The sequence below is a fragment of the Scatophagus argus genome, chromosome 7 (genome assembly GCF_020382885.2).
Source record: "Scatophagus argus isolate fScaArg1 chromosome 7, fScaArg1.pri, whole genome shotgun sequence".
Classification (NCBI taxonomy): Eukaryota; Metazoa; Chordata; class Actinopteri; family Scatophagidae; genus Scatophagus; species Scatophagus argus.
In genome coordinates, this window is record NC_058499.1 from 23,872,820 (window position 1) to 23,888,127 (window position 15,308).

At 43.4% G+C, this 15,308-nt stretch overlaps 1 protein-coding gene across 1 annotated transcript in view; it reads right to left on the reverse strand.

The window, feature by feature from the left end:
- znf423 (zinc finger protein 423) overlaps nt 1-15,308 on the reverse strand; it is a 140,862-nt gene that overhangs the window by 93,806 nt on the left and 31,748 nt on the right. The window contains exon 3 of the mRNA XM_046393248.1: nt 10,847-11,041. Coding sequence (XP_046249204.1) covers nt 10,847-11,041 — 195 coding nt within the window. The remainder of the gene's footprint in view (nt 1-10,846; nt 11,042-15,308) is intronic.

Genomic DNA, 15,308 nt, shown 5'->3' on the forward strand with positions numbered 1-15,308 from the left:
AGAGGGTGAGGAAGGGATGTGGTCAGTTTCGAGTTTGAGAACTCAGCAGGGAGGGAAGGCACAGAGGGTAAGGAGGAAAAGGAGGCAGACGTCGTAGTCTGTGTGCTCTGGGAAAGACTGGGGAAGAGAGGAGAGGTGAGGGTGACAGTGAGGGAGGAAAGAAGGTGACAAAGAATGAAAAAAAGAGGCAGAAGGGCTGAAAAGAAAGAGGGAGGTGGATCAAATGGAGGGAGGTCGCATGTTCCACTTGGGAAGAGAGAAAGAAGAAGCAGAGACAGAGGAACAGGGAGGGGAAGAAAGGAGGAAAGTCCCAGGTGTCAGCAGGAAGGGGAGGGGGTAGAGGTTCTGGGGGTCCTGGTTGTTGGCAGGGGTGCAGGAATCCAAGGGAATGGCCTGTTCCTCATTATCCAGGACCCCCCCACCACACACACACACACACATACACGGAAGAGGCCCCCACATGGCCCCATGACAACTCTATCCTGACCCGTCCACACACACACACACACACACACACTGATAGAGACATAAAACACACACACACACACACACACACACACATATATGTTTCAGCACATACCAACAAACAGCACATACATTCCCCAAACTGAAACACAATTATAGACAAATAAATATAAGCACACATACTAACCCACCATATAAAGCAACACTAAAAACTCAAAAGTTACAGGGATGTGGTCCAGAAGACTTGCAACAACAACAGTGAAAAAAATAAAAAATAAAAAAAAATCAATTGAACTTACTTGCTTTTGTTTACTGGGTTTACAAAAACCCTTCACACACTGACAGAATAACATGTGTGTAGGCCCGTACTACGGTGCAGAGTTTGCATTTGTTAAAAGCTTCACGTGTTTCAGCTCAGAGTATTTTGGTTTTCAGAGTACACTGCCATATCGACTAAATCCAACTGAGCTCACTGTATAGATCTACTTTACACCCTTCAGCAATAACCCAAGATAGCAGAAAGAGCAAAGAATCAAAACCCCCACACCACACGTGTGGTGGAATCATAGACGAAGATAAAACGAACAAGCTGGAAGCTCGCTGAAGCAGTGGGTACAAACTCAGGTGGTGCTGTCCTCTCAATCTGTCAGTGTGTGTGGCTGAGCTTGTTGTCACTAACTGGGCAGTCTAATTAAGCTGTTAAACTTCCTGCTCACTCTCTACTAATGTTACTACCTGTACAGGTGACACTCCACAACCACCACAGCATGTACCTGTGGGGCTGTTACCTCAAGCCTCCCCATTGAAGTTACAGCTAAACTCGACCCGCTCTAATTCAGTTGCCTAATCCTGTATTCTCACCTTTTTGTTGCCTGTTTAAAAAAATGTAGATTTGAGACACCAGGAAGCACAAATATCTGTTCTATAAATTAAGTGAAGTTAGTAAAATGAGATTCTCCCAATTATGAGGTTTCCAGTAACTTGTGTCAACATATGAAGAAGCTTGATGCTCAAACACAACTCTGGAGGCACGTCATTAATCACAGTCCCCTTGTGTGTTTGTTTATCCAACAGATAACAAGTAGGATGTCCTGACAATGTTGGTGACAGGATGCTCAAATAAACACCCAGAAGAGGACATGTCTCTGAACTCCATTAGGTGGATGGTTTGACAAGTTGATTAGAAGGAGAAACGGCTGGCATTCAAAGGTGGTGAGAAACAGTGTTTCTCCTGTGTACCACAGGGAGAAACGCAGGGTATTTCTACTTCTGTACACATGTTCCAGCTCCACACTGGAAACAGGAATACAACGGTAAGTGTGCTGTTGTACTGTAGCTCTGTAATTAACTGCAATGGTAAACCTTAACAATAACATCGACAGCAAAGTTAGCATCTTGTATTTATTTGATTACTCTTAAAATTAGGCAGGACATCTAAGGTAATTTCTTGCACTAGTTCTCAACTGAAAATTATGTGTTTCAGAAAAAGTCTGAAAAATATATTAAAGTTCAATTACTATTACTTAACTATGGCTGCATGATTTGAAAGTAAACTGCTGTCCAAGTGCTATTAAAGACAAGGAACATCATGAGCATGTTGTGTAGAAACTTTAGAAAGCATGCTGAGATTTCAAAAATCTTGAGCATTTTAATTTATGAATGCGCTCGCCTCAAAATCACCATAAGTCTTCACTTCATCCGCTGACTAAGAGTCAAAGGATGAGGTCAGGATGCAACTACCTTTTACTTTCATTACTACCCATCACAATTTACTTCAGACCAAATTTATTAGAATTCCTTAATTTGCTGGACAAACAATTCAAAAAAGTATTCAACTGGTAATCACACTCTAAAAACTAACATGAGTGCATCTTAAGTTGAAACAGTAACAAAATGTGAGCGGATCCTCTTGTTGTGGGTGAAGCACAACGTCCAGTCAGGACTAAAATCGACATACAGTCAGAGTGCAGCATCCAAATCTGACATCTAAACAGTCAGAGATATCAGACACATTTTGTTTATTCAAAGATATGTAAATGTATATTTATTTAATCTGACTGTGTAAATATTTGATCAATAAACACAAACACTGACACGCAGAAAGAAGCTGCAAACCCTTTGGCTGTAGAATTCTAATGAATGTAAGCAGCAGTTGTATCTGTCTATTCCTTACACAGCTAGTGAAATCAAACACAGGACTGGACCATAGATAAAGCTTTTTTTTACATGAACGCACGCACGCACACACACACACACACACAAATATTTACTCTCTGCAAGATCTACACAAAAAGACAGAGAGAGACGGAGAGATGAGAGAAAGAAAAGGGAAGTTACATTTTTAATCGAGTGTTTCTTTTCCTCTGAGCAAAGTAGGGCTGAATACAAGGGGGTTAGCGGGTGCCAACACACACACGCACGCGCGCACGCACACACACACACACACACACACACACACTTTCTTGTGTCCTTTGGCAAATTCTTCTTTTTCACTCTTGCATTAAGTAAGAAAAAAGGGAAGAGAGTTGAAGTAGGAGGAGAGGGAGGAGGGGGGAGGACAGGAGAAGGGGGGGTGATGGGGGGAAAAAAAAGAAGGGAGGAGAAGAGAGAGGAGAAGAGAGAAAACGTCCCTGCAGAGTCTTTCTCCCTTCCTGGAGCGAGTGCGGGCCCCTGCAGCGCCGCCTGTGTAATTTCCAGTGGCAGTGAATACAGGTATTAATAAAAGCCCCATGGGGAAGAGCACACAATATAACCCTACATTTTCAGGCATTATGAAAGGACGCCCCCAGGGGTCCTCGGGCTCAAATTTCTGAGATGCAGGCATTGTAAAAAGACGCCCCCGGGGGAGGACCCCGCAATAGAAATCTGCTGAATTCAAAGCATTTCCAGAGCCCTGGTGGGAGCCATTACTCCCACTGGAGGAGCAGAGCATTTTTTTCACCCTCTCCTCTCTCCTTCCAACCGCTCTCTCTCTCTTTTTTACCAAACATGTGTTGCTGACATGTTGACAGATTGCTCAGTGAGGTGTTTAGGTGCATGCACAAGGCACGTCTGCTGAGACACGAGCTCCCTCCCTCTTCTCCCCTTTCTCCCTCTCTCTGTCTGCCCCCCCTTTTCCTTTGCTAGTTCCCAAGTTCCATCTCTCCCTCCCTCCCTCCCTCCAACTGCAAACCTCTCAGTGCGCCCAAAACTGCTCCCATCCATATTTCATAAAGGAGAAACTAGGCTGAAAGAGAGAGAGAGAGACAGAGATAGGATGGGAAGAGTTTAGACAAGAGGGAGAGGGTGTGAGGGAGGGAGACAGAGAGAGAAAGAGCAAGAGAGAGAGAGAGAGAGAGAGAGAGAGGTGGTGGTGGTGGGGGGGGGGGGGGGGTGACAGGAAAAAAAGAGGGAAAAGGGAAGATAAAGAGAGACAAAGCGGGATCAAGGGAGGGGAACGGGAGAAGGAGAGGACAGATAAAGAGAAACAGAGCAATGTACAGAGTGGGAGAACTCTGCAGTGAAAAATGAACCCTGTGATGAAAAATGACTTCACAACAACCCTTCTCTGTCTCACCCCCTCCCTGCCATCCCTCCATCCTTCCCCCCTCTCTCTCTGCATGTTGCGCACCCCCACTTCTTCTACTGCTCTCCCCTCTCCATCCCCCTCTCCTCTGGTGCCGGGCTCCTGCTCTCTCCCTGGAAAACCTGAGCGGCAGCCAGCTGTGTCTGTGTGTGCGCTGTGCACTTGTATGTATGCCAAGGGCTTAGCACAGGAATCTTCGGGCCACCCCCGGGTACAGAGGCACAGAGGGAAGGAAGGGAGGGAAGGATGGAGGGGGGAGGGGGGAGGGAGGGGCAAGAGGAAGGGAGAGGGGAAAAAGAGTGAACATAAAGGAAACAACTAAGAAGCATGATATTTATTTTGTCAATCAACATCAGCTACTGGACCAGAAACACACACACACACACGCGCACACACTCAAACGCAGTCAGTGGCAGGCCAGAGTGCAGGAGGCTGTCTGTAATTTTGTTTCAGATTACACCCCTCCTTCCTCTTCTTCTCTCCCTCTCTTGTAGAAAGTGATCTGTGGTTTTAATAAGAGTCTTGGCCTCACAGGACTCAGCTGCTATCCTGACGACAGACGCGGCGAGCTCTGTGTGTGTGTGTGTGTGTGTGTGCGTGTGTCTGTTTCTCTGTGCTCAAGAGGGTGTTTCTCTGTCTGTGTGTCTGCGTGTGTGTGCACGCTTGCATGCGTGCGTGTGTGTTTGACAGCGGGTTGCGACAGACGGCAAGAGCTTAACAGTGGGGAGATGTCCCTCGGGAGACGTACCAGTCACCCAAGGGCCCCCCCTGCACTAACAGACGCTCTTTCTCCTCCCTGCCCTCTGTTTTTCACCTCTCTCCTTTCCCTCGTCTTTCACTTCCTCCCTACACAAAGTTTCACCTCCACTTTATGGCCTTTATCCTCCTCACCTGTCTTCATCCTGTCCCTCTTTATTTCTTCCCACTCCTTTTCCCCCTTCATTTCCTTCTGCGTCTCCCCCTCCCTCCCAGCTAGACGGGCTCCCTGGTAATCTCTCCTCTCCCCCCGCTGAGAGAGGAAAGAGAATAGACGAGAGTGCAGCTGTATGTGCTCAATTAACAGAGACCTCACAAATACCTTTGCAAAGAATAAGCACAGTGTCTGGCTCTCTCCCTGTACGCACACGCACCATTTTCCACCCACACCATCTCACCATCTGAGAAGCGACTAGCTGGGTTAATGACTTGCTATTTGTCACTGGCAGCGGCAGTTTCCGCCCCCCTGCCTTGACTGACAGCTCCCTCGTTTGCTCTCTGCCTACCTTCATCACTTCCTCTTCCCTCTCAAGGGGTTTTTACTGACATCTTTAACAATCTCTCGCCCTCTCGCCCTTTTGTCTCCTTCTCACTCACACCTAGCATGAGTGTGTGCACATTGTTGACATAAGTGTCTAGGCCTGTGAACGCATGTGTGTGCCAGGCAGCTTTTAAATTTGACTAACTAAATCGACAGTGGCTGCACAAACACAGGGGCTCCACGGCAGTTTTAAAACACTGTGTCAGTGTGTTTAACGCTCTATACACATGACTTTGAGCCAGCCTTGGAATGTTGTGGCCGGCAAGATAGCTTTTGGGATTCCCTCATGGGATGCGTATGTCTATGTGTGTCTGTCTGTCTGTGAGTGTGTTGTGTGTGTGTGTGTGTGTGTGTTCATGTGTCAGAGCAGGGCCAGAGAATGTTCTCCATTTGATCTGTAGGAGGGTTTTTTTTCCGCTCCTCCTCTCCTCAGGGAGCCTCTGCTCCACATTCTGACTCCTACTGAGACCCATCGACACTCCCCCGACTCACACTCTCGCTCCGTCTCTCTCGCACATACTGTGCACTCACACAGGATACAGACCCACATGTACTAAATGCAGTAGACACATACAACACGTACACATATTACACAGTATATACAGTACACCTCAGCAGATAAGTTCACCAACAGCCTGTAACCCGTGTAGAACGGTTCACAATATCAGGTAGTACGACAAAGGAAACAAAATGATGATGAGGCTCTCGGACAATGGATACTGCACTTTACAGTTCTTCTGAAATCTACTGCGGTGACTGACAGGGATGTACGATTAGTCAGCGAGTCAATTAAACGCTGCTACTTTCACCATAGTCAGCACCAGAAATACTAGTCAGTTTTTGAACCAACTATAATTATCGTATTAATGTACATGTATGAGGCACTGGTTGAGCTAGAGGTATGTAGGACACCACACTGGTCCATTAGGTGTCACCTTTGTGCTTTGATTCACTTTCAATAGGTAGAATTGGTAGAAACTTGAACTCGGGAGAATTATTGAACGCTAGGTTAACACTGTTGTTTTATTAGTGAGATATTTGGCTGTATGGAGATTTATATACAGTGGTTATGGCTTCTTGCACGTATCACGCTAAAGAAAATTAATGGGGAATGGTGTGACTACACACTGCTAAGTGGCTACATACTGAGAGAATCTCCACTGAAAAGTCATGTCTTACTTCATACAAAACCAGCATCCATTACTAATACTAAACACAGTTATGTCAAGGATATTACTGGAGAATATTTTTATAGACAGCGTTTAAACTTATAGGTTAAATTGTGCTCAATTTTGTTGATGTTACTCATGTTACTTTAAGACTTGTCAGCCAATGGAAGTTTAATCTTCCCCTTTAAACATCAGGGAAATTAGTTGTTAGTTGAAACAATTCAACTTACTCAGCATGTGCCTTGTGTTGTTTTTTTTTTGTTTGTTTGTTTAATACGTAGTACGTGCAAAAGAAGAAGCATTTGTGTGTAAGCTACCTAACTGCAACTGCATTTAATTGCAGGTACACTGCAAGAAATTACTGTGTCAGTTAAATCAGATTCCACACACATACACACACAGAGTATCTTATCCACAATATAAAAGCAGAACCATCACACTGGCTTAAAGCTGCAGAAGAATCATAATGGCATTGGAAGAGAGGCACACAATCTCTATTACACACACACACACACACAACCAGCTGAGCAGTCAGGCTCATGCACATTAATGTGGCATTACATTAACCAGATGTGTTGGGTCTGTGGGTATGTGCGTGTTTGAGTGGGTATACACACATTTATGTGTCATTGATCTGTGCCACTGTGTGTGTGTGAGTGTGTGTTTGTCCAATTTCCACTCAAATTAATGGTGCCTCTTTATAGGCCTTCTGCTAGAGTGGCACTGAATTACTTGGTACTTCACTCTCGCACCTGGGACCCATTCAATGTTATAGCTGCAGCTAGCTGCTAACTTGGGACCCATTTGCTACAACAGTATAGTTAGCATTACGGATATCGGCGCTGTTTTTCTGCAGAGAATTCTCTGCTAACTAACATGGTTCTCAAGGCCACGCCTGGGACCCACAGATGTACATCAGATATTACTCAGTAACTGATGGCTGACACTGGACACGTCTACAGAAAACTTCAAAAGATTGGCACCAAAAAATGAAATGTTACAAATTCATGTTATGATATATAGAAGCTAGAAGAGTTATCGCTAAAAACACATTTAGCAAAGTAAATAAAATGTTTCTTTTTGTGTATTTTACTCTGTATATTTACTTCATGTTGCAAACGTACATAATATAGTACAGTCGTATAAGTGTGTAAATGTTCTCACAATTCACAATGCAAAGTCCACAAAACTGCGACACTGTGTGATATGCTAATCATTTTTTGTAATACTGTAGACTTGGTTTAACTTGTACTTAGTCCCATACATCAAGCGCGGTTAGTTTCTCCATATGAATGTGAGTTCATAAGTATTTCACCCCTAGAAAGTTGGGGGTTTTTTTTTTCATAAAACTGGTCTATCTCTAGAAAGACACAAATACTGACCAGAAAAAACAGAGAAAAGAAATATTATTCCCCTTTTGCTCCAAAGGTTGAAAAACTATAACATCCAGAATGCTCTGCATCAGACCACAAAATGCTCCAGCTGGCAGATGATGCATGAGCCTGGTCTCATTCCCAGGGTGTCAAATAACGTCTTTTGGCATGTCCCCCGGTGTCTCATCCAGACGCAGAAGGTATGCTTGTGCTTCAGGATGAGATGCACCAGGCTTTAATGACCCTCCCATGCAAATACATCTTCATTGATACTGGACGAGCAGAGCAACTACACAACCCAACATAGTTTGCAAAACGAGAAAGTCCAAAGGGAGGTGGAGGTCGGGTTTGAGTGGCAGGACACACACATATCGTTACACATGTCTTTCGCACTGGAGACCAGAGTTTGCGTCCCATGTGAAACAGAAGTCATTGATCTTTTCCTAACTCTAATTATGTTGTTTTATGTCCTAAACTTAACCTAAGATGCATTTCATATTAAGGCATTGTGAGTCAGCCACAGAGGCCAAAGGGCAACTCGCATGCCTGGATGAGACACACCAGGCTGTGACAAAGCATCGACACAAAGCTGGTTAAAAATAGGCAAAGTTTCCCCTTAAGTCACTCAGTTCTCCTGGTTCGATTAGTGAACTCCACATATGTGCGTTCAAATCAGCACTGGCGGTAATGAGAGTAACAAAGCTAGTGATTCTTGCAAGATGGCCGATGTCTGAGTTGTTTGGTTCCTGCTCAGGAGACAAACACACACACCATCAAACTACAAAATGCATGAACACATTAAATCTCTCATGCAGATCCAGAGTGGCGTGTCTTTATCCCCAGTAGGCTGTGTGTTTTTCTTTGTGTGTGTGTGTGTGTTTGCATGTGTCCCATGCCCTCCTACCAAATCCCAGGGGTCTCAGCCAGAGAACTTAAAAGGATTCTTTAGTCCATGTGTTTTAATTTAGCCCTCTCTTTAATAATAACCAGAAAGCTGTGGTCCCAACACTAACTTCATACACACACAAACTCTCCTACATACACATCAGAGAAATACACATGTACAACCATACACACAAGAACACACACACGAGCACATAGATGAACATACACAAACCCCTGCATGCAAGTGCACACACATCCCGCCGAGCTGGGGGATTACTCTGCAATCTCAACCACTTTTTCTCCAGGGAAAAACATGTTTTATCATTTCATTTCATTTCTTTCTTCTGTGCTCCCTCTCTCCCTCCGTTTTCTCGCACAGCAACATGTAGCCCTCCCCAGACTCCTGTGCTGAAATCACAGGCCACATCCCGGGCTCTGACAGCAGCCCTGCGCTTTAAGCAGTGTGATTCTGTGTGTGAGTGTGTGTGTGTTTGTGTGCAGTCTGTGTGTTTGTGTGATTGTACCACTATCTTTATGTGGAGTCATTTTCTGCTTTATACCAGGGTTGTGAGTTCATTCCTGTGTGTGTGCGTGTGTGCGCATGCGCTCACGTGAGTTTGTGCTGTTTACATGTGGATCCAGGAGAAAAGCAATTGCATGTATCGTAGGTCACATTGTGCCTTATTTTGACTTAGTGTAGGATTACAGTGGATCCAGGCTAACAAGGCTGAAGAGGAGTGAGTTTCAAGCTGTATATGTGAAAGTACAGTAAGACACTCATACATTCCCTTATAAGTGCTGACCTGTAATATTCTCATTGTTTGAATTATGTGATTTAGATGTGTTCCCATTAACTCCTGTAAATTCCAGTTATAATAGAGCAGCAGGCCACCAAGAGCCTCCAGACCCATGACATGATAGCGCTGTAGAGGCCAAAAATCTTAGTGTCACCCATCATCTCTCTATAGATTTTCTACTGTACTTTGCTGCAAAATATCTAATAAAGCCAAACAAAAGAGCATTCCTGTAATACTGTGTCTTCTCTATGTACTGTATGTGAGACAGAAGACCATTCACTCTGATGGGATTGCATGTTAAGCCAGCGGGTGAAGAAGCTGCTGCTGAGGTAGGGTTCGTACCATCTACATTACACACTCTCTGGAAACACGATCTTTACCAGTTTAAACAAAGGCCTCCATCCCCCCTCTGCCTTTTTCTTCATCCCTTTATCTAAAGCAAACACACACACACACACACACACACACACATGCTAAGACAGTTTCTTACATTGGCAAGAAATTGTGTGCGTACATGAGTGTGTGTGTGTGTGTCTGTGTGTGTTGGCTTGTTAAGCGAGCGTTTGGATTAATCTGTAGGAACCAGATGCCCCCGCCGCGTTCCTTTCAGCCCCTCCATTAATTACACCAGTACTAATAACGGCTTTTGTGTGTGTGAGTGTGTGAATATACATGTGCACACACACACACACATGCCTGTCCCTGACACAAATGAATCCAGTAGCTATAGGTATTCAGAAACAGGGGAGGGGCTGAGAAACCTACAGTGTAAAATTAGTGATTTTGCACAATGTATGTAACTGTTTCATGTGTACTTTAGTCAGAGGGTAAAGCATCCTCCCCACAGTTATACCCACCGAGAGGGTTCAAATTTGTGGGCTTTAAAGGTTTCAATTATTTGATGAGGCTATTGATCCCCTTTCACCTCATTCCTTATATGGGTATCAGACACAGAAAAGAAATCCCTTCAGCTGCGTATCGCACTGAACAGGTACAGTACTGATTTTATTTTTAAAAAGAAAATGTCTTCATTTGTCGTAGTAACCAAATAAGTTGTCCTTAGTTGAGGAAATAATAAATGTAACTCTTCTTCTTTCCTTTCTTTTGGTCCCCTTGTCATATTTTTCCTCTACCTGTTGTCTTCTTTACCCATAAATCAAAGTTTGTTATCTACCACTACCCCAGACTAACCTCCACGACTAAGTGCACTATGTATCCTCAACGTTTAGCTGCTATGCACCTGTGGTTTTGTGGAAAAAGGTCTGGACAATCACAGTCAAAAAGAGCAATCTTACCAGCTGGACAGTGGTTGGTTCTGTGCTCTGTGAGCTCAGCCAGACAGTCAAAGTCCTGTTGGCAGTTGTCGCAGGTGAAGATGGACTCGTCATCTAGGTCATCGTCATGATCTCGGTCATCGTGCTCCTCTTGTTCTCCCTCTTCTGCGCCCACCCTCTGACTGCCTTTGGGCTCTCCGTCAGACGCCGGGACTTCTGAGAAAACACAGCACATATAAGTGTGAGGAAAAACCCCTATCATGTGTACACACATGCACGCTTGTTTTTTGTTACCGGATGAAAGTTTTTTCAAAAAATAATTCTATTCATTATATTCTACTATACAGACCAACTCAGGGAAATACATTAGGATTATTTCATATTTCATTTCTCTGAACAGTTAAATCCTGGCTGGATGAATACTGATAGGTTAAACAAATAGTAATCCCTTGGTGATCCTTTGTTGTTATGACCATTGAACCTCTATCACCTAAGCTAATGGTCCTTGTTTTTTCTGCAAATACCAGCCTAATCTAGTTTTAACACTACTAGGAAAAACCCTGTATTTAACAAAAACCTAACTAATGCATTTATTGTACTCCTCCTTGTCCCTGTTCTTATCCATTTAATTTAGGATTTGATTTATCTGCACAAATAATATTTTTTGGCCTCTATATCAGCTATTTTAACAAATTAGAAATGAATGTAAGTGATGGAAAAAAGATTGTGTGTGTGTGTTTGTGTGTCTGTGGAATATCCCTCCAACATGTGACCAAGTGTGTGTGAATCTGTGTGTCCTGGTAGCAGACAGGCGAAGTGTGAGTGGGGACCAGTGGAAGGCTGTGTCGGCCCAATCCTCACTGCTCCATTGTGTCTCCATTTTCACACCTTATTATCACATTATAAACGCTGAGGATCCAATAGGACTGACACTGAAGACACTGGCGAGAAGAGGAGACAAGATAGGAAAGGAGACGAGATAGAAGGGGAGAGAGGTGCCAAAAGGAAGAGTAAGGATGGAGTTGCATAATGTCAGCGAAAGGGATGAAAAGATACAGAGAGATGGCTGAAAAGGTGGAGACCGACATGCAGAGGAAACACGAAACGTTCGGAGAACAACCCAATTTAACACAAACAACACAACTGAACTGACCAGCCACAAGAAACAAGACCCAATCACTCCAACACTATAAATATCCTGAATAATGACAACCACTGAAAAGTCGGTGCCATTTAAATGGGTTTTAAAAAAGTGAATATGATACAATGTAATTTGATAAAACAAGAACATTATTTCCGTCCCTCAGAAGGACCACAGAGATGAATCAGCTCCTCTCCCCTGACTGAAAAGAGAGCTGCTGTCAACAGCAAAGGGTTCACTGCAGGACTATTGCACTGGATTGCACGCATAAAGCATGTGCCCCTTATAAATGGATAACTCAGTAAAGTTAAATCTCCATTACTAAATTTGAAGTGTTGGCCATTACAGAGAATCAATAACCCTCATTATTTTTAATGAAAATTGACTTCTTTTAGTGAGTAAAGTTACGGGTCAAAAAGGATTTTAAGCACTAATTCGGTTTGGGCAGTTAACAGCTTCCAGCACCATTTGCAGAAGCAGAGCAAAATGTATTTCTTCCTTATGATACGCCCTTTTCCGCTTTACTCTTTCACTCATTCCTTGATCTTGTTATTAGCACAATTCTGACTCCAAAACCAGGTGGTCAGCTCAGAAATCAGCAAACCTGAGCAGTCAAAAGTAAAAACAGCTTCATCGATGACTTTAAGAGAGAAAGTGAGTTTATGAGTCAAAAGGAGACAAGTTAAGAGTGTGGAGCACAGGCTGCATCCCACTCTGATTTATTATGGGAGAGGTGTGATGGGAGAGAGGGATGCTGGGAGGTGGGGAACGAGGGATTGAGGTGATTGGGTGTTGGGGGGGTGATAGAGGGATAGAAGAAGGGATAGATGAAGGGATGGTGAAGAAGAAGAGAGGGAGGGTGTTGGCCATCTGTCCAGTGGTGAGAGCACCGTCTGGCTGGGGAGAGAAAGTGGCCCCTTGGCTGACACAACACACTCGCACGTGCACACACACACGTGTACGCTCACAAACACACCATGTACGTATTGTGCACGCTCACATAGACATACACAGGTACACATACATATGGAAAGCCACGCTTGTGCACACACACCACACTAACTGAATACGTCAATAAGTACACACAAATAAACGTCCATGTGTGCACGCCAGGAAATAAATCTGTGCAGTTGTGTTGTCTGACTAACAACAATTTTGCCAGATAACACAAAGATGTGATCAGAATGAGAATGATGATCAGAAAATGTGTGATTCTCTAATATTCAAAATGCATTATGCATCACACAAAATAGCACAACTCCTCCTTTCATGCTTTTTGTTCACAATACAATATGCTGCATATTAACTAAACTGAAACTAAACCAAACTCTAACTCAATGGGCAAATGATTTTGGAAGAATAATGACATTTGCTCTCATTATTTATTTATACTTTTCAGCTTTGTTTTCAAATGATGCCTAATATGTTTTTCTTGCTATTCCATTTTAGGACTGCAGAGACTTAATGCTACTCAGACCTTCACTCTCAGCTCTTCTGTGCAGACTTCACACATTTATAAATGCTTTAAAAGACCGGTCAGCACTTGTAAATGTAGCTGTGTTGCAAAACATGCGTGTAATAATCACTCGATCTGGATCAAAATATTGATTCAGTGATCAATCATCCATTGTTATAGATGTCTATGCATTTATTTTGAAATTCCCTTAGGATATCTGTAGAGAACAGTATACAGGAAGCTAACATTCATTATCTGTGTCCATTTCAGTTTTTTTAGGAAGATGTAATGATGCTTTTGAACCATGTAAATCATTTGAATTTCTCTGCAGAAACAACTTTACTGCACTCCTTTCTTCCTCCTTGTCCTCATCTGTGTTTCAGATGCAGTGTGTCACTCCTTAACAAACTGCAGAACAAACTGTGTCAAGTGGGCACATGATATGGTGTCATATGGATCACAACTGATATTAATCAAAATCATATCATTAGCAAATATTCTTCATTGTCCAAAGAATCAATTTAATATCACACTGTGATGAAGCCTGTGATCTAAACCAAAACACCAAAACATAATGCAAAACTCGTCTTGAATGCTGTGACTTCGTTAAAGAAAGGCATAATGTAAAATCTAGCACCTTTTAAAAGCAAGAACACAGTCACGAACACACACTCCAGGGTGCCCTGATGCCAGAGGTGAGGGCAGTGCCAACTGCAGTGCATGCCAACACAACCTGCTGTCATAGCAACAGAGGGAGGAGCCAGATGAATTCTCTCCATCTTGCACCCCTCAGTTCTCATCTTTCCCTTCCATTCCTTTTTATATTTTCCTGTCTACTCATCCCTTCATTTGGTCTCCAACCCTCGACCGCCGTGAGTGGGAGATGCACAGGAGTCAGATGAGAGGAAGATAAAGGGATTAGAGAGGCTGACACAGTTGGTGGCGTTTCTATTTGCACACTGGTCTGTGTATTACCCCCTACTCACACATGGACAGGATACGGATGCGTCCTCTCATGGATCTCAGAGAGATGTAGATGGGAGACCTTAAAAAAAAGTACTGTCTATTAAATACTGTCTCACCGTTCTTGGCATCTTGTTCTCAATAGCATCAATGTTCTCAAGCTTTTCAAATTTGACAGCATGCCTGACCCTTTCATTTTGAGTTTTGTGGAAAAACCTTGCAGAGTGATTAAACCCAAAAACATCTGCCCCATATTGTGGACAGTGAAAAGGAAGCTTTTCTAAAATGATCACACAGTGGAGCACTTTGTGGCAGTATTGTTCACTGCTGCCCGAGTCTGTCTTTGGTCATTTTATACGTCAAGCAAAGCACAATACAGCTGTTGTCATTAACTTGTATTTATGTTTATGAGATCTTCACAAGCCTAGACCAGTGCTTTCATTGGCATCTCAGTGCAGCAGAGCAGCAATTACTGTTCATCTTGGTTTACAAATAGTATTTATGACCCACCATCAAATCAATTTTATACTCAGGTAGTTGTCTGGCTATAGAAGCAGAAAAATGTTCTGCGGTTGCTCCTTTGTCTTATGGTCTAAGTTGAAGCAAGTTTTCAATTTGGAAAATTTTACAGAAAACTCCCTCACATCTCATTTCTCCTTTTCTTCAGCCCTCCCACCACCACCCAAACGACACCAGAAAGAAGCAGCAGGCCTACTTAATGAAAGCAGGCAACTCCCATGGGTGCTTAGGGTGCAGAGGGGTGTGTGTAAGTGTGTGTGTGTGTGCATGCTGGGGTATTGATTGAATAGTACAACAGTGGTCCCTAGCAAATAGCATTTGTGCACCATCCACTTGCAGTTTCTTTCACACACAGACACACACACACGTTACAGCTATAGTCACTCATACACGAACAAACACAC